The sequence below is a fragment of the Thunnus albacares genome, chromosome 7 (assembly GCF_914725855.1).
Source record: "Thunnus albacares chromosome 7, fThuAlb1.1, whole genome shotgun sequence".
Classification (NCBI taxonomy): Eukaryota; Metazoa; Chordata; class Actinopteri; order Scombriformes; family Scombridae; genus Thunnus; species Thunnus albacares.
This window is the reverse complement of record NC_058112.1, coordinates 26,467,095-26,494,459: the sequence shown is the minus strand read 5'-3', so window position 1 is coordinate 26,494,459 and position 27,365 is coordinate 26,467,095. Positions and strand designations below refer to the sequence as shown.

The window sequence follows — 27,365 nt, the reverse complement described above, 5'->3', positions numbered from 1 at the left end:
CAGAGCAGCAACCAACAATTGTTTACATAATCGTCTTGCTTAAGTGATGATTTCTTCTATAAAATCTCAGAAAATAGTGAAAGAGTCAATCAAGTCCAAGCTGACATATTAAAACTATTTTTTTCTGACAAACAGTCAGAAAAAAACTCAATGATGTTCAATTAACTATCAAAGAAGACACTAAACCAGCAAATATTTGCATTTGAAATGCTGGAGCCAGTGATGTTTCTGCATTTTTCCTTTAAAAATTACTTAAATGATTATCAGTGTTAATGAATCATTTTCTGTTGACTGACTAATTGATTAATCTATTAATTTTCAGCTCTATGCCACTGATTAGAAAATGAGAAATGTTATACATCTTGTATGACTGTGGGGCAGCTCTACAAAATATCTATGCCAAAAAGACGTCTTTTACAAATGTACACGTTGACATAGTTTGTATTTAATACAGTATAGCTTGATTCAATAGTCATACAAATGATACAGTAATAGGTTATAACAGAACAAATATAAAATTAATGTAGATAACTGTATATCCTGGGCAATCGTATGAAAACAGTTGTTGAATACCATAGAAAAATAAAATAGGGCACATTCTGCGTCCATCATTGAAAGGAAAAACAATTCTAAAATCAGAGTGCATGAGGATGGCAGACTTAAAAAATGCTTCACTACAAGCAAATTCAATATGAATTTTGTAGCAAAGAACAAATTTTTTTTTTTCACCCGGCAATAACATAATGCAAAGTATGACAGACAGACACTCAGATTTTGTACATGTACTCTATAATAATGGCAAGATACTGGGACCAGATGAAAGCACTGATTACAACCACAGTCTGTAGAACTTAAAAGTAACACAATAATATTGAAAATATACTTCAGACATAATTTCTGACTCTCACGTGCCCAAGAAGGACTTTATAGGGTGTAGGCACAGATTTGTGCATGCTCCATCAGCTATTTCTGCTATTCTATCATGAATTTCTGGTTTCCCTGTAAAATCCTCTTGATTTGTCCAATAAAGCTCTATGCAGAAGTTTACAGTAAGTCAAATGTCACTAAATGTTTTATATTCAAGCATTACTAAATTTAACAATAACAATCAAGTTATCCCAGCATCACATGTAGACCTACAGAATTACTATTAAGTTTTATTTGTCATCCCAACCTAACGCCATAAGGACTAATCTCAGCACATTGGGAATAGTTATTTAAAAGTGCTATAACATGATTTGTGTAAAAAAAAAAAAAAAAAAAGAAGTATTGCACTACTTATGAGGTCTTAACTGATGACTTACACAGATGTACGCTTCAATGGCATAGTCACTGCAGCAAGGACTGCTCTAAACAGGTGTGTGCACATGTGTGTGGGTGGGGGCTTAGCAATACATTCGCACAATCACTAAAGCATGATGGCACTGCTAGTGAGCAAAGGCGGACGCAGACACTAGTCACAGTCTGTACTGCAGGTCAGGAAATCTCAATATTAGGTGAGATGTAAGGCCTGGGTTTCAGTGGATACATGTGGAAAAATAAAACAAAAGAATTCACATGGAAAGTGATTTGATGAGTGATCACAGAGGAGATGTATTGGCCATTTGGGAGTTTATAGCCTGATCATTTGGGATGTGCTTTACCTCTCCTTACCGCCATTCAGTGGTATTTACTGAGGCAGAGGACAATGCATCATGCGAGCTCAAAGAACTTCTTTGCAACTAAATAAGTCAAGTAGCAGTTTCACCTCCTCGTGTTCAGTAGGACACTCCTGAGATGATGCAAAACTAGCTCGTACCATCTACTTGACATACACCTTGTGCTAAGAATGAACTGCAGTGTACTGAATACTTACTGGACACAGTAGGTGTAAAAACAATCCTATCACAGTGGTGATCACACTTCTTATCTGGAATAAAAATGGTGCACTTATTTAAAAAGGAATATTTCACCCCTCCATGTCAGTTGAAACTCCAATAAATAGAATTTATTGCAGCAAGTTTGGCACCACAGTTCCATCTGAGCTCATTTCAATACTTTTGAAAACATCTGAAGTTAGTTTAGCTCATGTCATAACTCATGTGGGGCAGTCATTGGGCCACTAACCATTTGGATTACTCTACAGCAGATATTAAGAGAAAGGTAAAGTGACTTTTTGGAGCATTTAGACCATGTTAAGTTAATGAGAATTCGACTGAAATGCAGGTAAAAGTTCAATTCAATATTTTGCTGCCATTACCTTCAATAGAGTTTCAACTGACATATGATGAGTAGATGATTTTTTGGGGGGATGAACTACTCTCTTATGGTCCCTAAACCATTGGTTTAAAGTGGAAAATAAAACAAAGTTATTGAACATTACCTCGATCACTTCACCTAATGTGCCTGACCATAGACCACAAAACTGCACAACACTGGAGCACTTTGTTCACTCTACCACCTATTTTCTGGAGATATGTTCAGCAAAAACAAAATGTCACAATGTTGGCGGCCAGGATGCTATCACATTGAAACTTCGTAATGTCAACACTCAAGCCTTTCTTGTCACTGCCTTGTCTTGGTCTGGCGTGCCAATGAAGAATGGCCTAGTTTCAAAAGACAGCCACTGTAAGGAAGTTTCTTTCCTGGGCTCACTAATTGGTCACACAACACGGCTTGGGGTTAACAGGTTGACTGCAGAAATCTCAGGGCTCATGGATTGGTTTGGGAAGTCAGGAATGAAGCTCACTGATTGGCTGGGAGCAGACCCTGCCTTTGGGCATGCTCCAAAATGGCATTGTAGCAGAAGTAGTACTGGTCTGGGGTTTGAATGCTGAAGGCCCTCTGTGTTCTCATGCGCCGCACCGTCTGGCATACATTTAGTGAGCCAACGTCCTGTAGCTGGGACAGACAGATGTCCAGGGCACAGAAGGTACCTACAAAGAACAAATGACACTTTTTAAAAGAGGGATTGACAATGATGCGCAGTTATTACCATCCTGTAAAAACTCTGTGTTAAATGTTAACTGACCCTTGAAGGTCATAATGTAATTTCAAAACTGGATATCAATGATAAAAAAATAGTTTTGGAGAGTTACAATCTCAGGACCTCACCTGTTCTCCCAATCCCTGCACTACAGTGGACCACCATTGGGGGTCCCTGTGGGTGTCCTGACCACTGAAGTCCCAAAGCCTTCACCATTTTCCTCTGCTGTCTCTTCACAGCTCCCAGGAAGTCAATGAGAGTCACTGCTGAGGTGGGAACACCGTAGTCAGGCCAGCTGAGGTACTGGAAATGACTCACTTGTCTCTGTTCACATGTCTGAATGGATAAAAAGAATATTTTGACAGTTACATGCTTGTTGTACATTACTCATAACTTTGAAAAAAATGGATTCTGCTCAGGAAATATGGCTTGATTGCACATTTAAGGTTTTAAATGTGGAAACAAGTATATTCAAGCAGTGTAGGTGTATTGGCCATTGAATCTACAGTATGCATGATGTGGAGTCACAGCAGAATATAGCTCAAACCTAAGTTATATTTATAACATCAGCCTCTCTTGCGGGGCCCTTGACATGCTGACCCTTGCCTACAAAAACTGGCTTCTAGGATGTCGAGTGTCATTTGTCTGGTATGGAGGGAGTCAGAGCTAAGGTGGGAGGTGTTACCAATCAGATACAGTCTACCAGTTAGACTGGTTGTGCAACCAAATTTGCCTCTATGCAAGTGCAAGTCATGGAAAAGAAGGTTTTGACTGTTGTTTGTGCCAACACACCGCAAATCAGGTTAGTGTATTTGGCCTTCATGGAGTCACTGAGTGAATCCTAGAGATGGCATGGCCTGCGAACTCCAGTTCTGGTGGGGGGGCTTCAACACTGAGTAATGCCGGAGACACCTATAGGGGTAATTTAGAGGGACAGCCGGCCAGGTAGGCTTTGTTCAGGTGCAAAGGTTGCTACTTGCAGTCTTGACCAAGGATGTCTGTGCCTGTTGTGGTGGCAATGCATGAAACTCTTCATGAAAACAAGCAGTGAAGGAAGACGTTAGGTTGAAGACAAAGACCTTTGTTGATCTTGGGGACTCAAAAGCTTCTGTGATTGAGGAAGCAAAAAAAACTCAGGGCATGGGAGGTATTCGAGGAGGCAACAGAGAAAGACTTTTGGTTGGTCTCAGACATTTTCTTACTAATTCTGTTTGTGATTTTCATGGACCACTTATCTTGGCGAAGACATTTATGCAGTTCTGTTGGCTTCACTGTACCTTCCAGCACATGCTTACGTGGTTTACAGCCAAAGTGGATGACAGTGGCATGACAGTTAGCACCTCCAAGTCTGGTGGTGGTATGGTACCATGGTACTCTGCTAGAAAACAGCAGATTGCACCTCTTGGGTTGGGAGAAAGTTGCTTTCCCAAGTCAAGGATTTCTTGTTCATGACTGAGGGAAAAATGGGGAATGAGATACAGACGTGGATTGGTGTGGCATTGGGAGTGATACTATGGCAGGCAGCAAAGCATGCTGGCGAGGCTCCTAAATCTACATTCCACATATCACATATTGCCCAGAGTGTTTGGTAGTGACCAAAAGAATGAGAATTACTTCAGCTTTCAATTGCTGGAAGTCCCTATTCAGCCGTAGGAACAGGGTGAGAAGCTCTATATCGAAATGGAGCTTGGCATAGACCAGCTGTTCCTTTGTGTTAAAAAGGAGTCAGTTGAGGTGGTTTAGGTTGCCCTGGATTATCACATAATCAGGATGCCTCATAGACTCCTCCCTATAGAGGTACTCTGGGCTTGTCCAGCTGGTAGGAGACTCTGGGGCAGACCCCACCGTGCTAGAGGATTACATATCCCAGCTGGCCTAAAAATGACTCAGGATCCCCCAAAATGAGCTAGAGGACTTGGATGAGGAGAGGCTATATTGCTAGGCCGGTCTCCACCGTGACCCAAATAAAGAGGAAAAATAAAAGGAAAATAAAGATGGATATCTTACTATCGGAATTTGTGGGCCAGAACTTATATTGAAAATATCTTTGGCGTTACTATGCATGCATGTATTTTATTTGCTCCCCAAGTTGTTCACTGACAAACTGCTGCTACATGAAAAACCTCCCCGGTATGTATTCCTGCTGTGGTCCATGGCTGTACCTCAGTGTTGTGCAGTTCAAGCGTGGTGTGGTTGTAATGGGTGTGGTGGTCCACCCTTTGGTTCACCACTGCCATATGGCCATAGACCTCCTGTCCCCCTTCCTCCAAAGGCCAATACTGTCCACACTTCCTCCGACTGCCCTCATCTGTCCTGCAGCACAGTAACACAATACACTTTTATAAAAACGAATTTTAGTCTCACAATTGCCAACTGGTACCTTTTTTGGCTCAAGAACTATGCACTGACTATGCCTTTGTCAATTTACCTGGTTGTCATGACGATAACAAGCACGTTTTGTTCCCAAACCATTCTCCAGAAATCACCATAGGTCTTTTCCAGTGGTCCTAGACAGTGCAACAAGAGATTCAGAGCAAACTTGACTTTCTTTTTTCAGTGAATTTAGTCAGTGATTAAATGAAATGGAGCATATCCATTTGATTGCAACCTAATGAGCTACACTCATACTTAACAATAATTAAGACAGGGTATTGAGAAAACTAACCCCCTTCCCTTTTCACAGCTCTTCATCTACTGTGAATGACTTTTACATATTCTTTAATCACAAAATTGACCTAATCACGGTGTGATTGTTTCTAGTCACTCTTTTGTATGCACCTGCAGTAACCTGGAGTCCACCAGCTTATTCTGTCAGTTTGAGACAGTCTCCCTAGATATCTTCAGCAAATTAGAGCATGTCATAAAACCAACATCCTGCCAATTTGACCACCCGTCTCCTGCAAAACTCATTTAGGAGCTCGTTCTGATAATAGAACCCTGTTCTGCCGACTGTCATTTATTTACCTGTCTCCCTTATTGCATTTTGCCATCTGTTATTAATTAAACTTCTGTTTAATGACTCAGCGGAATGCTGATGTCCTAAACAATCAATCAAAATGAACTTATAAATCTCATAAAAAGGCACTCAGGCATTTAAAGCCCTACACGTTCATGATAATTTTCTGTGGAAGAAAAGCACACTATGTTTCACACATCATCATCTCTGAATGCTCTAAATTTAACACTGGTATACCACAAGGCTCGGTGTTTGGCCTATTGTCATTTTTTTTTAATTCATATGCTACATCTTGTTTAGATTTTGTGCTGCTATGATGTCAGTGTACACAGCTATGCTCAGAATGCCCAGTCACACAAGATGTGTTAAGTTCCAGCAATTTAATGCCAAATAACTGAGATGTTGGCCCTACATCACAAACAGTACTGAGCTGCATATGTTACTTTAAATATCAGGAATTTTGCGATCAATTAGAGTCCATAGCTAAAAATAGTACCTTGGTTACATTTAATCATAATTTTAGATACAATTTAAATTAAATAATTGAGTAATTGAAATCATTTTTCTGTGTGCAGTTGAACAAATTATTAGAAAAAAACTCTTCTTTCAATATATAATGCAATTCAATACTCCCTGTAAATACAGCCTGAAAAATGATTATCAAGTTGAATCTCTGCCTTTCTGACAAAGTCTCAAAGAATATAAGCTTCATGAATTATTAGATGTAGGAAGATCTACCTATTCAAATGGTGAGGTTTGGAAAAAATGTACTGACAATGGAAAAATAACCTTAAATTAAACCTTACCTTACCTTAAACCTTAACTAAAGCTTATTCCATTTGACTGCAATGTAATGATCATCGACAACCAATATGAACCATTAACTTACAAGGGCATGAACATGGGTTAGCAGTAATACTAACAGTAATCCAGAGAGCATCAGCGAAAATATCTGACATACCTTGAGTACCAATGTATGCATTCTTCTGTTTGTAGCCATCCATGAAGCTCGCATTGATGTAGTCTGACCTCTGTAGGAACAACAAAGTTTTGTCACAATGATGGACTGAGGCTGTGCAGTATTTCTAGTATATCCAATGTCAGTTCAAGAAAACACTTCTATTGCCAACTGCCAGCTAGCTGATGAACTAGTGTGGCAGCCTGTTAAATTTTGAAGCTTGTCATGTTTCTTGGCAGCTGAGAGTGACCAGTCTTTTTCTTTGATATGAATGACACCTGTAATATGCTTACTTTAAAAAAAAAATCACCAACCTCATTCCTTCTGGATTTCAAACGAACTCTTGTTTGATCAAGGCACAGCACATCTCCATAGCGATTCCTCTCCTGATTGTAGGCTGCTCTGTAAACAATTAAAACCAAAGATTATTAGTGACACTTCTTCTGCTTGAAGTGTGGGTCAACAATATTTATTCGGATGAACAAAAGTAGCCTAAGCCATGACAGCTGTTTTAAGACGTGTATATGTAAATAATATGATTTTGTTTCATGGGGAAATAAGTGAACCAATCCATTGCTTTAATGAAATGTATAATGTGTAATAATTCCTTTTTTGAGGTAGTAAACCCATCCCATGATGTGTCTGATGTTATAAACTCACTGTGCACAGTGGAAGGTTCCAGGTGGAGGTTCTTTTCTGAGCTCCTCATATTCCTGATGGATGCCTGAACGCTGGAGCCTGCCGAGGTGTGTCAGCAGCTCCTGCGGGCGCATGGACTCAGGTCCCGGGACGTGAATGGAAGTATCTTCCACGGGTATTCCCACCAGCTCGTCCACTGGATCCACCCTGCCGTTCTGGCCCGCCAGTAGCTGCTGGTTCCAGCTGTAAGCATCCAGAGGTAGCAGGCCGCCAAGGTGCTGAGGGAGACAGTCTCTGGGGAGGTGTTGGCGCAGCTCGACCATTTTTACCATCTGAACCTGGAGTTAGAAGAGACGGGGGTTGACAGGACCCAATAAAGACAGAGTTAAAGGATAGGTTCGTGTTTTTACACAACTGTCTTACTACAATACTAACATACCATTATGTACATGGAAATGAGTCTCGGTTGCTGTAACAAATCTTACTGTCTGTACTGATCCTGAAGCTATTCTCTTAGACTATACTACACTAAGAGATGAGGGACAAAATCTGCAGCCCTCTTTTCATGTAAAAATACATTCCAAAGTTCAGCTGGAGCTAATATGACGCTTCACTAGTCTCAGTAAGCTAAATCAAGTCAGTATCTTCTAAAATTAAAGTCTGTTTGTATGTTTTTACAGAATAAAGTTCCTCGCTGAGCTGTGGAAGGAAGGATACATTCTGGTAGTCACGTCTAAATTTGGTGATGTTACCGTGGCTTTACTACTCAAGATGTGCTCAGAGTGAACTTCTTTTCTCTTTGCGGAGTCAGGACACTAATATTTTGGTAACAACTTTCTCTGACTCTGACTCATATATATATTTTTTTACATGTGACATCTCAGAGCACTCTATTCTTGCTTGCCTTAGTAATCTTGAAACACAGTTTACAGTAGAGAGTCAGGTGATATTTACAGCCTCTAAAGAAATCCATACTAATGAATTTTCTTTGGGGACAGTAGTGTTGTAGGGTGATCGACCCAAAGGGCTCAAGCATGCAGCAGGGTGGATTAGTGGTTAGAGAGAACCCTCTAATCAAATGATCACTTGCAACAATCAATGACAAAGACTTGCCTGCTCACTTACTGCATGCCACTCCAGATAAACTAAATGTATTTTCTCAAATCTCTTAGTAAAGTATAATCATGAACAATGAGAAGGCAGAGCTAAAGAGCAGATGTGAGAAATCAAAGTATTAGAAAATGAGCACCAAGCTCCTTCATTTACCCTCTCCCTAAGTTTCTCCTTGAGAAGCAGACTGAGCAGGTTGTAGGGCACTCGAAACCAAACAGGGGCCCCGACAATCAACACCTTCTTCAGCCTGGCAGGGAACGCCCCCTGGTGGAGAGAGACAGCACACATTTTAACAAACTGTAAGTCTGTCAACTGATTTTGACTGAGGATAATTCAGTTCCTACAGTCAATGTTTAGATCGATATGTAGACACAATATAAATGCCGCTGATGCGGATGTGGCCACAGAGGTGTCTGTGTTATTGACTCCAAATGACATACTACTGAGCCCTTAAAGCACAAATCACTTAGATGTGGGCGTACACGAAAGTAACTGACAAAATAAGCAATATTTTACAGCTATGGTGCATGTATTACATCTTTTTTATGCTTGTCAAACCATTCAGTGAGCCATTTGTTTTGCCCTTCGGACAGGCGTTAAAATCCTTGAAGACACCAACTGCATTTTAATCAATGTGCTTCTGCACAGGGTGAAGGAAATAACTCAGCAGTTATGCATCAACCTTGTCCTGGAGAGAAATGAATGATTTTCAACAGTGGCTGAAAATTCAACTTCAAACCCAAGAACAATACATAGAAGTGTTAACAGTGGGTCTGTCTGTATCTAATCCTGTCTTGACTACATTTACTCTACCTGTACAATAACATTTCCTGCATGTGTGCAAAATGCAGCCTTGTAATTCCAACCTTAAGCAAGTTGAGGATCTTCTTGCTCAGGTCAAGCTCAAAGTTTGTGTAGTTGGAGCCTGCCATGTCGTAGATGAACACCAAGCCATTCCTCTGGGTCTCAAAGCTGTGGACAACAAAACATGTCAGGGAACAACTAATGTACACAGGCAAGTTTTGTCAAACACAGCAGATTAGGGCTGCAACTACTATTTTCATTATCTAGTATTCCCCTAATTATTCTCTTAACTAATAGATTAATCAATTAATTGGTCTATGAAATGTCAGAAAATAATAAAAAATACCAATTTTCTAAAGCCCAATGTCTTCAAATTGCTTGCAGTCTAAAGATATTCAGTTTATTGACACATAAGACAAGAAAACAGTAAATTTGCACATTTCACAAGCTGGAATCAGAGAATATTTGGCATTGTTGCTTGAAAATGGACTGAAACTATGGATTGATTATTAAAACAGTTGCAGATTAATGTTCAGCTGATTTATTAATTCAGCTCTACTTGATTTGTCAAATATTTAAATTACTGGATTAGCCAAAAAAATTGTCGTTTCTCAACTGAATTTCCAGAATATTTTGCATATAATGATTTAAAACCATCTATACAAAGACCATCCTGTTGTACATATGGAGATGTTAGAGTAGTTGTAGTTGAATCAATTATAGTCACATTGTTTTAGTTTTACAGCGGATAGACAGTATTTTGCAATGAACAGCTTCAAATTCAGTATAGTTGCCACATGGAACTGCAAAGTGTCTGAAATTACTACCTTGTAAAAGTCGAATATGCTATGAGTTGTAGGAGTCCCTCAAGGACAACTGACCTACTAAGAAATAAACTGGGTGATGTATTTGGTTTCTGATAAAAGTAAAATTCTGTACCAGCCTCCGATACTAAAGCAAGATATATCAATCTAGCAAAGAATTGATGTCCTGTATTGACAACAGTTCAACAATGATTTTAAACAAAATGTAGCTATTTTATCACAACTTCTTTTCTATTGAGGCTATTCATCATTTATGGAGTCCTCACCTCTCTACGGCCCGATCCAGGAGGTAGAATAGGGCCTGAAGCACTACATGGTTGCCTGTCTTGTTGGGGTGATGAAGTTTGGCCGTGTACAAGGCAATGGAGGCCCCTGAAGGGTCCCGTACACTCTGCAATACACAACAACAACAACAACAGGTTACATCAGCATTCAACCTAGTGTGACAAGTTTATCCCCTTTTTCACCACCAACTCTCATTTCCTTTGACTAAACTGTGGAATATTGGGGTAATTCCCTGCCAGGCTTCACATAGCTATTAATAAACCTCTCATTATATCCATGAAATACGTCTGTACAGAAGGTTTTGCAAGTTGACTGAGTGGTGCTGTAATGTGGTGCTATAAGCCACTTCAAGGAGTGAACTGGGGGCTGGTTTTAAGCGTGACAACAAGGCTGCCAAATGGAAGCTGTGCAAAAATGAAGAATGAACAATGACCACAGGGGGGCACTTAAGTTCATATACTGGTTACTGGCATGATGCCAAAAAAGGGGCTGTCAACATTTCAGCAGGAGGAGCGATTCTTGTCAATAATGATGCTGCCTCTTACGGCTCCTTTCTTTCCCCCCCGAGAGGGACACAGAACATATTTTTCTAGTCAAATGTGATCAGTGTTAAAGCTACAGTGTGTCATGAGAACCAAAGATACACCGGAACCGTCCTTTGTAAGCAAATAAGCCTGTGTTCTCGGCCATGGGAGCTAAAAATACCTCAGACAGGATATGAAGCCTGCTGCTGAGGCTGGAGAACTCCGACGTCAGACAAGAGGATGTGCAGCATCAATGCCACTGTGGCACGTCAGTGGGGAAGGAAGAAGGGAAACGCAGGAGAATGGGAATGTGTGTGTGTGCAAGCTGGAAGGGGGGCATCTTTTATGGTTGTGATTTGGCTGACAAAAGGCTAAATTTATCTGGCTCAGGAAAGCCACTTGGCTTGAGCATTTGTCAGTAAGTTACACCCGAAAGGGCCATTAATTCCTTAATTACAAGAGCTTGCTTTTAGAATTCATACCCTAAACCTTCTTGTCAATGAAAAGTGGCCACTTTAGGACATTACTGACTGATTGATCTTCAAGTTAAGCTACTTCCTTGACAGGTCTAGAAAATCCTAAAATGCAGTTTATAATGCAATTTCTGAGAGGTGACAAGTGAGGAACAGAGAAAAAAAAAAAAGGACAAACATTCAATGCAAGACAATAGCAAATATTTTTCAGGCTTTGTCACTTCCTGAGTAATTTTATTAAAAAACAGAAGAATCTGACAATATTTTTTTTTTTGACTTGTCACAGAGGAGCTTGTCAATATATAATATGAAATAACATATCTCAGTTTGGACTTGGGAGACTACAAATTCATAACAGAAATCCTGCATTTACAAAGTGTCTGAATAGAGTCTGACAGACCTGAGCATTCACCAGGCAGGAAGAGTTTAACAAAAAGATGTGACTGGTTGCATTATGGGAAAGTGTTTTTGGAGCCAAAAGCCAGAAATTTTTTTTTTTTTTTTCCCTTCACCCCAGACTTTATGGAAGTGTAATACTGAATCACTAGAGGACTCTTTTAATTGTTTGGTCAATAAATGTTGAACATGGTGAAAATTGCTTGTCACAATTTCAACATGCCCGAGCTGGCATGTTGAAACAGTTTGTTTTGTCTGACCAACAGTCAGAACACAGAAATATTCAGTTTACAATCAAAAAGACCATGAAAACCAGCAAAAGTTCTTATTTCAGAAGTTGGAACCAGATCATTTTTGGCATTTAAACTTAAACAATTATTCGATTATCAAAATTACTACTGATTAGATCACAAAAAATAATATAGTTTATAAGCAACAGTTAAAGATGGGATTTCAAACTGAGATGGTCCATAAACCTGCAGTCAGTTTTTCTACAACTTGACATTAGGCCTGACCTTTCATTAAAGAGCTATGCTAAATGTAGAGGAAATTACTGTGAAGGCACACGGGCATATAGCACACAGATACTCTCTTACCAACACAGTGAACTTTCCACTCAGCAGCTCAGAGCGCAGAGGTTCCTCCTGTGGCTGAAGTCTGACGATTCCTTCTTTAAGGCGCGTTTCCTGAAGAAAACAGATCACAGCAGGTGAAGTCAGGACTTTGGAGTAACTATAGCAGGCGTCACTTTGAGCTGAATTCGTCTCTGTGAACAATAGAATTACATGCCTGACTTTCCTGCCAGGAGGATCCCTCTCTGCAAGGTTTCCATTCCCTTTTTCCCCCCCCTCTAAGGAGGCTGTGTGGGAGTTTCTTGAACTTATTGTGAAGCCAAGCTGGGGAGGTGTGATTTCCATTTGCTATTTTATTTACTTTTTATTTTAATACTGTGGAGTTGTGGGAGATTTAACTGTGATTGAGGCCTATATTGACCAGTGAAAAGTGGTCACACTGGAATGAGTCTAACCCATCTGGGAGAATAGTCTTAAAGCCATAAGAATGTTATTTATACTGATTTTAATAAAGGGTTTAGTTTTTACTGAAGCTTTTCCTTGACCTGAACCCTGTCTAGAGCTGAAACAATTAGTCAATCGATAACAATAAGATAAGGTCGAACTTTATTGATCCCTGGAGGGAAATTCAGAATTACAAAAGCACAAGAAACCTCTGTACAGCTGAGGAGAACCGCAGGGTCTGAGTGACTCTTTTCACATACACGCACTCATTTTATCCATTGTTAATATAAAACTAGAAGCTTTAACACTATAGATAACAGGCATAAAAACAAACACAAGCAAAAGCATTTGTATTTTAAATATGAAAGTGTTAAGAGTGAAACAAATGCATTTAAGAATGACTCAGAAACTGTTTTTTCTTGCTAAGCTATTAAACGCAACATTCAAAGATGAGCCTGATGCAAAACAAGAAGCAATTAACAGCTGAATTACATGTTTTGCCCTGAGAAGAAAAGAAAAACAATATTTACACCTATAAAGAATGCCTCATTAATAAAAACATCTACAGTATGTAATAAAATGACTAATTCAGAATCCATAGAAACACTTGTAAACTCAGCTTCAAAAAAAACTTTCCTTCCTTCTTTTTTTTTTTTACGTGTTATAAAACTTTCTTGGAAATAGGCACAGTTTTCAGTTATCAAACAGCTTTTTGGCATACATCCAGCTCTGTTGTGTTCAGTTCTTAAAATTGTGCTGAAATAAGGAGAAGTAGAGTGTTCTGTCTCAAAAAATGCACCGTCATCACTGAAACAGAACCTTATTTTGTTTTAAATTTTGTGGTTTATCAAAAGTACTGAGATTCTTTGAAATACGTAAACTACTCTCGAGGCAGTTACAGTAGATGGTGAGATACAAAAACTCATGATTTTTTTTTTTTTTTTTTCATGCCAAGCTCTACTCGCACACTTTGAATGCCAGCTCGGTCCTGTTTGTGTGTCCCCCCCCACCCCAACCAAACAAGTATTGCACTGGAAACTTTCCCCCCTTACTTGGTCCTGACAAATTACTTGTACCCAGCCTCTGTCCTGGTGCTGACGCAGCATTAAACCGAGTTAAATGAACTGTGGCGTAGCAGGGGGAGACTAATCCGTCTCAAAGTCACATTCGAGGCATTTATAAATGAGTCGCGTTTATGCAGGCCAACTATTCATTGCTGAAATAAGAACCCACCTTGGTGATTGAAGTGACTTCACTAAAAAGGTAGGAGGTAAAATCCTGCCATGTCTTGAAGCTATTCAGGTCATTAGAGTCTGAGCGAGACGTCTGGGAACTTTCCGTTTTGCTGCTGTGGATAAAACCGGAGCAGATCTAAGCAGATAAATCCTATTTTGTAATTTACAGCAGAATAGACCATTTAGGGACAAAATGAGACATAATCCTCAACTCCCTGGTAGTTTTTAATGTGTCTCGGAGGAGAAGGTGTTGATTATGTTATTATCTTATTTTCAGATCGTAAAGTAAATGAGATCTGCGGGCCTATCCGCTGGCCTTGCCCTGGAGGTTTCATCTTGATCATCATTTCATCATCAACAAGGTCACCAACTGTTTTTCAGTGATATCTGACATCTTTTCTCTGCTATGTTGGATAATGCTCTCTCCGGAGTGAGAAACCAAGCAGCCTAAACAGAGAGGAGGGGCTTTGCAGAGTTAAACATGAATAAAAACATACAGAAAAGCCACTTTTGTTTATGTACTATATCATTATGGCTAATTAAAAAACACTTTCTGTGAAAATAGGATTTGAACATTTTCTAAAGCCATCCATTCTCACATATCTGAGGGGACATGACTCCTCTGATTAGAAGTACGTTTTTAACTCGAGCCTGCTTCACTCTACAGTTCTCCTCCGGGAATAGGTTGAGAACAAACCAAAGAAACAGGAAACAAAAAGCAGAAGATCAGCAATACTCATTAGATATGTACCTCAAATGCTAAAAAAAAAAAAAAAAAAAAAAAAAAAACCTCTCCCAAAAATAAATAACCTCACATTACAGGGAAACCAGATGACAACTCTTTTATTTGATTTAATAAAGCACAAATTCTATTATTGTGTTTAATATTGGGTTACATCTAGGCTCAACATGCCGTTCCCAGTCAAAGTCTGTTGTGTTCTGCATTTACTCTAACCTCATAACTTCAACCATACCAACCAATGTTCTATTCTGATGACAACATAACACTTTTTTCGTGAAAAGCTTGAAGCTTTCTTGGAAAGCTGAATAAGCCTGCATGCTGCTTCTTGAAACATCCCCCTGGTGTATAATTCAGTGTGTGACTTGGTGTGTGTGTGTGTGTGTGTGTGTGTGTGTGTGTGTGTGTGTGTGTGTGTGTGTGTGTGTGTCTGGCCTCAGGTTTTTCGTGCATCTGCTTAGTCCATCTCTTACTTGGCTTGAGCTTCTGAAGAAATTCAATGAAAAAGGCCTTGTGTTGCTGTGCTGTGGGTGTGGTGAAGACGCTCTGCAATGAACTCTACCTTTCTACCTCTGAATCAACTGTCATCTGTGTTGTTTGACTGCCTTTTGTCCGTGTCTCTGTTTTTGGTTTTGAAAAAGGTGTTATAACATTTTTTTAAATATTGAATTTGGTGTATTTGGCATTGAAAATATAGGATTATATTTTTTTGATGTATATTTTATGATGTCCTGATTTTATTTTTTTGTCCATCTGAAAGTTTTAGAAAGTGTGTGTGTGTGCGTGCGTGAGAGAGAAGCAACTGCTGACTTTGCAGTTGTGTCATAATCTTACAAACAACAAGCTTAAATAATACGACTGGTTCTGTGGAAATAATTGGCAGATGTGCAGTATAATGAGCTAGAAAAGGAGCGATAGATGAGAAATAGTGTTCCAATGTGGGTGTAGATTCTTTCAATAATGTTAGATAAAAAAAAATGTTTAGACTGATGTGGTAGATATGTCTCTAAATTTAGATTTCTGAAAAACTGGAAACTATGTTTTCACCAAAACAACCTGACCTTGAGAACATTCAGTGGAACTAAAAAGAAGAAGAAGAAGAAAAAAAATATCACACTGTCTAATTACAGTGTTACTGTGTTAATTTTCTAACTGCTCAACAATGTTAAAGTTAGCAGCTTTGAATTTTTTTTTACCTTTGTGTAACATGAGCATCACTGTCACCAAGATCTCCCTTTACTGATTAATGAGCTGAGCTGATAAAGTAGTAGTCTTTCAGGAAAAACAGCTGTCTGCAGTGTAAAGTATTACGACAGGCGAGTGTATCTCTGCTTGTTGCTCTGTAACATTTGTAACTTTAGTGTGACGGTGGCCAAATGTGTTTTATACATGAGGTTACTGAAGTTAGAGGATGATTTATAACACCTACTGATGTATGAGTAGTGGTGCTGGGTATCTAACCTCAATACTTGAGTACAAATGAAATGTGCCATTAGCAATAAATATTTAAGAGTAAAATATTTATAGTTGCCATCAAATTCTTAAGCTTGTTTGCTTATTATTTGATCAGATATTTCTTGATTTAAACTTCAGACTGTATTGTATTTCGGCAAAGTTATTTATATTTAACACCCATTAAAAAAAAAAAAAAAAAAAAAAAAAGTTAAAGTAAGTTTATATTCCCTAAACTAAAGGTGAAAAGGTGACTCTGGTATTGTAATGCTACCAAAACTGTAAGAATTCAAACCTTACTGATGAACAAGTTGTTTTCAAGAGATGTGAACTTCCAATATGGCTGCCAGAGGAGGCCACGACACTTAAACGTGCTCCAGTGCTGTGTGTGCAGCTGCAATATGTTTGAAATCTGACTGTTTCCCCTCCCTCTCCTTACCCTGTAGCTGTGGAACAGCTCGATGGCTCGGAGGACGTCAAACTTGCGAGCCATGAGGAACTTGACAGCCAGTTCCCTGGACAGCGGCGACACTCCATGCTGACTGGTCCACTTGTTGATTTCCTCCAGAAACTGCCTGGTAGCCTGAAACAGACACAGATGTGGTCACAAACTTTGTTCTCACAAACTTTGTTCTCTCATAGTTGAAGGGTCAAACAGGAAGGAAGTGAAACTAGGCTTTAAACTTGATACATCCTCCGAGGTGGCCTGGCCTATGGTTGTGTTTAACATGCTGTTGCATATTCTGGAGGGCCCTGCCCACTGTGAGTGCATATACATACACAGAGAAGTACAAAATAAAAATGTTTGACTTGTAATTTGTACAGCCAATGAAAATGCTCAGTTTTACACAAGTTGTTCCTCAGTTTTGCTGATCATCTTGCGTGTTAACCACAGCTATCTTGGGGAAGGTTTTGGCATTTTGTGGAAGCCGTGGAGCGACAAAAAAAATTCCTGTGCATGGTTGAGCTAAAAAGAACAAGAAAGACGAAGGAGTGACGCATGTAAACGGCAGCACTTAGGTAAACTGGGGCGGTTTGGAGATTTTGTTCAGTGCAAGAACACTTCCAGTTTAGAGCCGACACTTTTATTAAGAGGAGTGCAAGAGCATGAGAGGTGAAGAAGATGGAATCCGGCTGAACTGGTGTCTATGACGTGAAGCTGCAATAATGTAAGGGCAACATACGCTTTTAATAGTACTTGGAAGTAAAGCCAGTCATATCTCCTAGTCTAGTTCTGAGACATCAAATAATAAAGTAGTTTATTGGCAATAAAATTGTGCTTTTTGGAAGAATGTCACTGAAATTACAGTTTTCAGGATTCATTTCTCACCTAAGCCTAATTTTGGTTTCGGGTCTTCTTCACAAGTAAGAAGAGGAATAATCATCCATCAAACTATGATGATAGTTTGATCGATGACAGTTGTTTCAGGATGAAGATGCTAATTAGTGAAATCTGGCTGCAACCACAGGTAAGAAACCAAGAAGAGCAAAGCAGAGTATAAAGAGCTAAAAATGACTACTGACATGATGGATTACCAATGATTACATGGCATTAACTACACTACACTTTAAAAGAGAAAAAAAAAATACTAAGAAAACACAAAAACTGAGTGTTTTTTAATTAGTATTTAGTGTGATTAAAGCACAATATTTTTCATTTGTTTCAAGGTTTAAACTTGCATCAGGTATTTACGATACCAAGTGTAGCAATTATTTTTTTTGTCCACTTGGGGGCAGTAGAAATGAACTGTGTACAACCGCAGAGTCCGGAGATAATTAGGGTCATCAATACTAATAAAATACACATAAAATAAGTCATGTGATCTATTGTTAATATGAAAATATATAGCAGCTTTAAACATGCAATAACTGATTTGTGGCCACTAGGGGGCAGTGGGGAAAAGTTGCATTGACAACATTGTCATATCACCATTTAAGCTACTGTGGCACTCTTTTTTTTTTTTTTTAATCATTATGATCATTCATTCAATTGAGTCGTGTTTCTGTCCACCTGATATTCACTATCCTTCATCTCTGTTTTCTGGTCTCTATAAACTCCTGAAAGAATTATCTGCCTCTTTAGCTGCTAAATGCTCCGCTATGTTCAGCAGCTAGTCGCTACCTGTGTCTTTTTACCATTCGGTGCTGTGCAGGTAACGTACAGTGGTTTCAGTGGTTTTTCTCTGAAAACAGATGCCTGCTGCAACTGAAAATGACATATGAAAGCCGTGACAGTGAGCCAAAACAGTAAAGTTGTGGGCTGAACAGCTTAACAATGAGTTTAAACTTGCTATAAAAGCTCCATAAAGCCAGGGGGAGCTGCAGAGTCGAGTGATAATTCTCTCTAGGTTCATCACTACAGCCTTTTTTGTGGCATTAATGTGGTGTCGGAATAATTGGAAAAATTAGTTCCCAACTGGGAAAATTCATGTGTACACCTCAAGTTGGAACAACAACTTGGAAAGTTATCAGAAATTCTGGTACACAACTTGCTGAAAGTTGACATCATATATGCAAGGTGACGAAAGAAAATGGTTGATGGTAAGAAACTTTTTATTAAAACTCGTATTGCTTGTCAATTTTTTGCTCACATGTAATTTGTAATATGGTATTAGGTTGTAACCGTTAGTTGCTGTCTGACTGTCTGATCAATGTGTTATAAATATATAAATACAACACATCTTATTTGTAGCGTCCATGTTGTTTCCACATTACGACTTAAAAGTTCATGAACACACCAAAGTCGGAAGTACGACTTCCCAACTTGGGAAATGGGCATGTAAATGCTGCCTTACATTACACGCCATTTGATATATTGTTATAAAAAAAATATTGATTACAGCTGCTTTAATTAAAAGGAGATTAATAAGAGAAAAGTTGGCTCATTTTCAAAATGTGTCTTCTTTTTAAAAAAACACAATGTTAAGATGCTCTTTGGTTAACTGGTTCAAATCAAATTCATCATGTCATCTGATATCATACACCGCACTTGTAATTTGGAAAGTCTGTTTACCATTAAGGCTTCCACTCATCTTGCAAATAACTTGTGCATTTAGCCAGCAGTCTTTCAGGGGCTTCCTGTCCTCCCCTCTCCCCTTCTACCCTGCCTCAGGCCCCCAAGCACCCCCCCCCTACCCACCCACAGCACCCGCAGAGTTAGCAAGTCAGCACCCAGTGAATCGTCAAAAGGCGACAGAGGAGGCAATGAAAGCTCACACTTTAAACACAGGGTTCCGCTTCTCTGCTCAGGCACAGCGGCGGTGGGGCATGCATGGGAGACAGGAAGTCAAGTTCTGGGATTCCACGGCTCTTTAGGAATACAAAACGATCACTGACGAGCGCTGAGCCTAAAGACAGGATGCCACTGTCTCTCCTCAGGAAAGCCAGTGCTTTCAGAGACAGGAGGGCCTGCAGCTTCTGCTCTGTTCAAAAGCCTTAACATGCAAGGGATGAGGGATGATTGCACCTGACAGGGCTGAGGTCGTTTCATATCCGATTCTCATGGGGGAAAATGTGGAGCAGTGTTTTTCTGAACTCTGAGCCTTACACTGTGTTGAGGATGTGATCTTTGAGGCTTTTAAGCTGATTCCTCCATACTAGCATAATTCCTCCATACTGACTTAAAAAAAGAAAAAAAAACACAACTGATGAGAAAATGTTTTAGTAAACTGAACTACGAACCAAATGTGACAGCATTATTATGACCTATGAAGCATTAACATGCCACAGTAATTCTAATTAAAACCCTTAATTGTCTCAGTCCAGTTTCACTATACCAACTTCCACTTAATTTATGGACTTAGATGCAACTGAAGCTTGCACTGAGAATGAAGAAAATTATCATCAAACCAAGACAGCCACAAGGAAAATTTCAAATCAACATCAATAGCTAAACTCTCATGTGAAGAACTGCTAAATGATTGAATGGATTATATCTTTCCCTTTTATTAGTTCTTCATTAGATTCTTGAATGTTTGCACAAGTGTTTTTTTATTAAAACTATGTTAAAGATTAGGCTTTAGGAATGTCAATGTCGGCCTACCAGACAATCCATCCAACTATTGGATGGATTGTCATGACATTTTATACAAGCATTCATGGTCTCCAGAGGATGGAATACTAATCTTGACTTTGGTGACCCCTTCACTATTCCTCTAGCACACTCTCATAATCTACTAAATGGATAGCTACAAAATTATGTACAGATGTTCACGGTTCACAGACGATGTATCTATCTAATGACTTCCTGATCCTGAGTTTTCTTCTAGCACCACCACGAGACCTTGAAATGAAATTAAGTGGAATTAAATTTACCAAAAGAACTGTGAAATCTTTTCATCTGATGTGATAAAAAATTCAGTTTGTCTAATACTTTGGTTTCATGACTAAATACCTACAACACTAAGAGATTCCCATCAGCCCGATCTCTACATCGTGTTCAGCGGTAATTAGCAACATGCTAATACGCTAAACTAAAATGGCAAACATGGTAAAACCTTATACCCGCTAAACATTAAGCTGTCATTGTGAGCATTTTAAAGCTGCTACCGCGGGTGTAGAGGCTTAGACTTGTTTACATGTATAAGCAGTGCAATAGATGCATATTTATCAGGTGCGATTAAGTGGAAATCACTGAGAAGATGTTGACGGTTGATGACATTGGGAGCCGAACTTGGACTTAAATCTTCTGCCCTGCTTGGCCAATTGGATCAAGCCGGACCGATACAGACTGTGCAGGCTTAGAGCTATGATTTGCCTTCTTTATTGCAAGAAAAAGACTAAGTAAGACAAACCTGTGATGTCAACAAGATATAAAATTTGGAGCTACTTCACAGAATGTTTGTTTTTTGTATTTGGTGAAACTGTAAAAAGCATCTGTGAGAGCCATCGGGGATTTTCTGAGGATAATGTATATTCTCTTTCAGTACAAATCTTTGTGAGCATTATAAAACATCCTATGCTCTTGAAAGAAAGCATCCCAACCACTGTTTCTGTCACTACTTAAGATTTATTTACAGTCATAAAAAAAATAACTGGACTGCACTTTACCACAAGAGTAACACATCTGACTTTTCAAAGCTGTGGTTTCATCTTTTAACAGAAAGTTCACAAGTCCCATCTAATGCGAATTGTCTGCTCTCTGTTGTTGCAGTATGAAGCGTTAATCCTTTGCTGTTCGCCAAAGATAACTTCCTGTCAGATTGCTGTCAGGTACACTCGGGTTTCCAAGATTTCAATGGCCTGACAGCTGCTCTTTCTCTCTTAGCCTTTTAAGGAGAGCCTGCCAACTCCAGGCAGTGACCCTCTGTTCCTGGAGAAGCCAGTCTTGTTTGGTTTTTCTGTACTAGGGGCCATATCCGCAAGAGTGGAATTTGAGGATGGACCAGTTTGTTTTCATGATAGCACACCGGACTGCGGTGGAAGACTCACTGCGGAGGAGTGACTTATTCAATTCCTGGTGGATGCATAAATATTTGCCTGACTCGTTCCAGTTCTGATACGGGAGGAGACGTTTCCTTGAAGTTCCTGATTATTCATCTTAAAACACTTAAATGTGGCCAACACTGTCTGACATGAATCTAAATAGACTAAGCAGTTCTTGCAAATACACTTTCTATCTGACCATCAACTCCCCCCCCACCCACCCACCCCACAAGTTCAGTTTTCTGTAAATCTTCAGTCTGTTATTCTGAAATGCTTGCTGAGTGAGACATTTTAAGAAGTGGTTACTGGCCTTCCAAAAAAACAAAAACAGCTGACATTGCATAATCCTGTTGGTTGTCAGGGTTGTTCATTGATGGTTGGGGTTTCTCATCGGTGGTGTTGACAACGACTGTCAATAACTAATTGATTAGGCTCACAGTGGTAGAAACCCGCTGTACTGCGAGCTAGTGGAGGAATTTCGAGTTGACGAGCCAAACAGCACTAACATCCGGTGTCCAGGGTCAAAAAGGTTGACGACCCCTGCCCCAAAGTACTCGCTACTAAAGGAAACCACTATAACATCACAGAAAATTTGTTGCCGCAGAGAGACAGTATGACATCACAGAGGACAAGCTGCTATGAAAACAACCGATTTCACGGAGAGAGAACCCTGTGATTCGGGGAAATGTCACAGAAACCATTCAACATGTCAAACAACTTACAGTTACAGAGAACTCTGGAGAAAATAATGGCTTACTAGGAAGACGGATTACACAGAAAATGTAAATAGCTTTGCTATTAGCGTCAGTGTTTCCACAAGACGCACAAATTACCCATTCCGCGGAAGAAAAACAAAATCCTGAACTCCCAAGAACTAAACAAGTTTACGGTTACTGTTATTAATAGTTTACAACCAAGGAGTGGAGTTTTCTGCTTCAATTAACTGGACAATAATTCATCATAACTGCTGATTTTTTTAAGAGAATCGTAACACAATGACAAGAGTCTTGTGAAGCCATCTGCTGTATTTTACTGTTCTATTTACTGCCGCTTAATATTTATTATCCATGTTCAGGTCAATTTATAGGCTGGCACAATACTACCAGCAACCTTGATGCTGTGCAGGCGTCTTCTGCTGCAGCCGGCCACCACAGGATTAGTACATTGTTTGGTTACTGCAGACCACATGTATCCCGTTGCTTCATGCTGTTCACTATGACTGCAAGTGTTGCATACAGAAAGTGTTTTCTGGTTCTGAAATAATGATAGTTACTACTGTGTACAATTTACAGTTGAGCAATATCACGATATGTATACATACACACACCATGAGATGATAAAGACTGCAAACTGTCAGAGATTTTGTCATACTGTTCATACCATGGTAGCTTTCCCTTTAATATCTCTGGTTGACTTCAGCCATTATGGGCAATGCTGCAAGTCAATGTTTGCTTTATGGCTTTGTTGGGATTACAAATGTGATGAAATACCTTGATTTTAGGGCTGCAACTAACTATCATTTTCATTAGCGATTCATTTTCTTCATTGGCAACCATTTTGATTGGTTAATTGTCATTCATCAGTCATTTTTTAAGCGAAAAACACCCAACGCTGGTTCCAGCTTCTCAAATATGACGATTTACTGCTTTTCTTTTGTCATATATGACGGTTAATTTAACATCTTAAGGTTTTGGACTGTAAGTCAGACAAAACAAGCAAATTGAAGACATCACAGTGTACTCGTGAGAAATCGTTAATGCCATTTTTTCCCCACTATTTTTTCACATTTCACTGATTTAGCGATTAATCGAGAAAAAATTGGCAGATTAGTCAATAATTAAAGAGGATCGTTAGTTGCAGCCCTATCATCGATTCATCGTTTGGACTGAAAAATGTCAGTAAATTGTGAAAAATGCCCATCACCTTTGTCCCTGAGCCCACGGTGACATCTTCAAATCGTTTTGACACAAATATATTTAACTCACTATCACAGAAGACATAGAAAACCAGCAAATATTCACATTCAGAGAGGCTGAAACCAGTGAACTTTTTGGCATTTTTGCTTTTTTAAAAAAAATTACTATGATAATTACTTGACTAATCAATTAATCCGTTCAGCTCCGCTTGGTCTGTCACATATTGAAGTCACTGGATTTGCCAAAAGCAGTAAACTGTTCCTCAATGTTAGCTACTGTATATTGATACCAGGATAGAAAATTTCATGTGATATAGAAAAATGTATCCACATTTCCCAACCTGAATACGATTCCTTATGGTGTAAACTTGTGTGTCACTGGCACACCTAGATTTTCTTTTGTTTCACATACAACTGTCAGGCTCCTTTTTTTTTTTTTATTAACAGGAATTGGTCATTAATGCATCAGTATTGACATGCTGTCTGCTGTGTTCACATTCCAGCCGGAGGGAGTCACGCCGCAAGACGATGACTGTATTAATGTCTCAGCTGAAGAAAATTCAATCAAAACATTATGGAAAACAGCGCGGGGCGACTGCAGCGTCACGATTACACCTTGATCCTCCAGACAAGGCTAATGCATTTCCTTATCATTTTTAAGAGGATTTAGGCCTGCCCTTGTCTTTCCACCATCTATTTGATTACAGATGCCATGCTAATCTATTTACAAATATAGGACTGCTGTTGCCAAGCGGCTTCGCTTCACTTCAGTGAGTCCCATTTGGCACGAGTCGATACCAAAACAGGAAGTCAATAATGTCACTCTCTCCCTGCTCCCCACTTTCTCTCACTCCACTGCTTCCTGGGAGTAGACGCAACACACACACACACACTCACTCTTTCTCTAAAGCACATGATAGACACACACTCACTCACTCTGTAACTCATAAACTCCCCCCCCCCACACACACACACACACACACACCACCCCCGAGTCTAGTGGAAATGCTTTTAACAGCTGCCTTTAGAATGAAGTTCCACTACACTCGTGTACACTCCCTAGAGAGCCACCCTGCCACACAAACACACACACACACAAACACAAGCACCCCCCCTACCCCACCCCACCCCACCCCACCCCCCCCATAAGGCTGTGGATGTAATGAGGGCGTCCGGTACCCTAGCGGGGGGCCCTGGCTCACACAGGAAATGGAGTAGCCAGATAAGGCTTTCTGCTGGCCAGATGATGAGAGGAGTCAGAGGGAAGAGAAGGCACAAGCATGAGCAGCACCAAAGAAGAAGAAGAAGAAACTAATGCTTCTAAGTCCTTTCCCAGGATATATTAAAAATAAACTCTGAACCAAAATAAATGTGAAGTTTATTAGGAACACCGGGCTAAAACTAAGAGAGCTGCCAGTACTAAATCCCACTTTCATGAAGGTTATACTGTTCAGGTTCGGTTTAAAATGTTTTAGAGAGATGTTGATCGAACTTTATGGGAATTTTGGAGGCTGAATCAAGAGAGTGGTGCTGTTGAATTGTTATAATAAGAGCTGTTTCTAATATTTGGCCTACCTTCACTGATATAAAAAGGCTGTACAAAATATTAGAAATACACCAAAACAAACCAAAGTCTCCAAAATGACCATAAAGGTGAATCAACACCTTTCTGAAACAGGTTCAACAAAGCTTCATGAAGATTTATTGCAGGGCTGCTGTTTTAAACTGTATTATTTTTAGCTATGTGTGCCTAATAAACTGGAAACTGGGTGTATATTCAGTAGGGCTGCAACTAACAGTTATCTTCTTATGAATTAATCCGCTGATTGCTTTATCGATTTATTGTTTGGCCTGACAAATGTCAGGAAATTGCGAAAACTGCCCATCCCAATTTCCCTAAAGCCCCAGGTGACATCTTTAATTTGCTTGTTTTGTTTGACCAACAGTCAAAAACTTTAAAAGATATTCAGTTCACTATCACATAAGACAAAGAGAAGCAGCAAATCAACACATTTAAGAAGCTGGAACTAGGAAATGTGTTGCTTGAAAAGTTACTTAAACAGTTATCCAGTGTTAAAGACAGTTGCAAATTATCTTTCTGTCCATCAGCTAAAGGATGAATCACCTGATCCTTTCAGCTGTATGAGCTCAGCAATTCAGGTTTGCCTATGATTATTCAAATTTGGTCACAAATCCTAATAAAAGTCTAATGAAGAGCACAATAAATGCTTTATTCTTCTTGACCTGAGTTCTAAAAGCATTATATAAGCTTATAATACCATTTTGAAAGGCTATAACTCTCCTCATTGGACCTACAACATCCAAAGTAATATCTAAATCAAAGTTTATTAAAGTGATGACTTACACAGCACAAATCTTTACATGTGATGACGTAATAAATGAGAAACTTAGCTTTTGGGAATGTTTCACATCAGTGTCAAAGTCATTTAGGCTTTAATAAGACATATAAATGCATTTCATGTCCTTGATACTGGTTTAAATGTATGAATGACTGCCTTATAAGATGATTATACAGTTTATGCAGCTTTTTATTGCCAAATCACTATCATGACGCTATAATACATTCCTGAATGAGCCAAATCCGTCCATAAAAACCCCCTCTCCTGTTAAAGTCACGTTCTGTACCCACGAATGGAGAACTGAGCGCCGAAATGAATTTTCTTTTTTTTTTTTTTTTTTTTTTTTTAAACATCAGTGGAGGCTGATAGTGTCGAGCTTTCGGCCTGTTTCGCAACACTTGAGCCCCAGTCGCTGGAGAGGAACTGGCAGTGATGCAACCAGAGCAATAATGCAGCCAGAAATCGATACATTATTTCCGCTCCGCATTCAGGACTATTTCGCAACCGATCCACCATTTGCGCACTGCCATTGCCACTGACTGCGACGCGCACACGCAAAAAAAAAAAAAAAAAAAAAAGAGCACACAGGGCCGAAACACGTCCAGGTGAGGCCGTAGCCGGAACATTGAGGCAATAAAACACAATAAGAAGAAGCACTTTAAAAGGGCCTACCTGTTCTTCCTCCGCCGATAAAGTAGCTGCCATGGTCCCCGTCAGTTCTCTGCTCACCTTTTTACCGAGACGCGTCCTTTTCATAAAGTGGAGAATGAAATGAAGCGGAGATGTCTGCGCGTCTGTCCCTCGTGTAAAAAACGGGGTTTAGGGGTTGTCCCTCTCGCTCAAAGTTGAAGGCATCTGAAACGCTGCAGTCTGAGCTCAATGTTTCTTTTCTCTTGATATTGTTTGACTGCGAAACACGCAGGCCAATTAGCCTGAATCTGCCATCCAAACTACAGGGAAAACCCGCTGATGTTGTGTCAGATTTCACCGAGCACAAGAAAATGAAGAAAGGGAAGGAAAAAAAAAAAAGAGAGAGAGAGGACAGCAGCACTCGAGCAGCTAGACGAGGCTTTGCTTCGGCTCGATGATAACTGGGTTCAGACCATGATCTGCTGCTCGTCCACCTAACCAGACACAGATCAGAGGGCTGCAGCTCCCCGCTGACTCCTCCATGCCATGAATTGCAGGTTTTTAGCCCTGAACGTCGCCTTTATGTTGTGAGAGAGAGGCGCACAGCAAAGCGAGCAGGGAGAGAGATTAGAGGTTGTTCTTCCTGCATGTTGCTCT

General features: G+C 39.6%; 1 protein-coding gene across 1 annotated transcript; it reads right to left on the bottom strand.

Annotated features, from left to right (window-relative positions):
- Positions 1 to 425: 425 nt before the first annotated feature.
- ptpn9a (protein tyrosine phosphatase non-receptor type 9a) lies at positions 426 to 27,365 on the bottom strand. Its single transcript, XM_044357892.1, has 13 exons — positions 26,751 to 27,365; positions 16,819 to 16,962; positions 12,534 to 12,623; positions 10,526 to 10,650; positions 9,498 to 9,603; positions 8,785 to 8,895; positions 7,540 to 7,856; positions 7,194 to 7,281; positions 6,883 to 6,952; positions 5,394 to 5,472; positions 5,128 to 5,278; positions 3,094 to 3,301; positions 426 to 2,915 (listed from the first exon to the last, which is right to left on the bottom strand). Exons 1-13 carry the CDS (start codon positions 26,832 to 26,834, stop codon positions 2,725 to 2,727), a joined length of 1,764 nt encoding a protein of 587 aa, XP_044213827.1. The 5' UTR covers positions 26,835 to 27,365; the 3' UTR covers positions 426 to 2,724.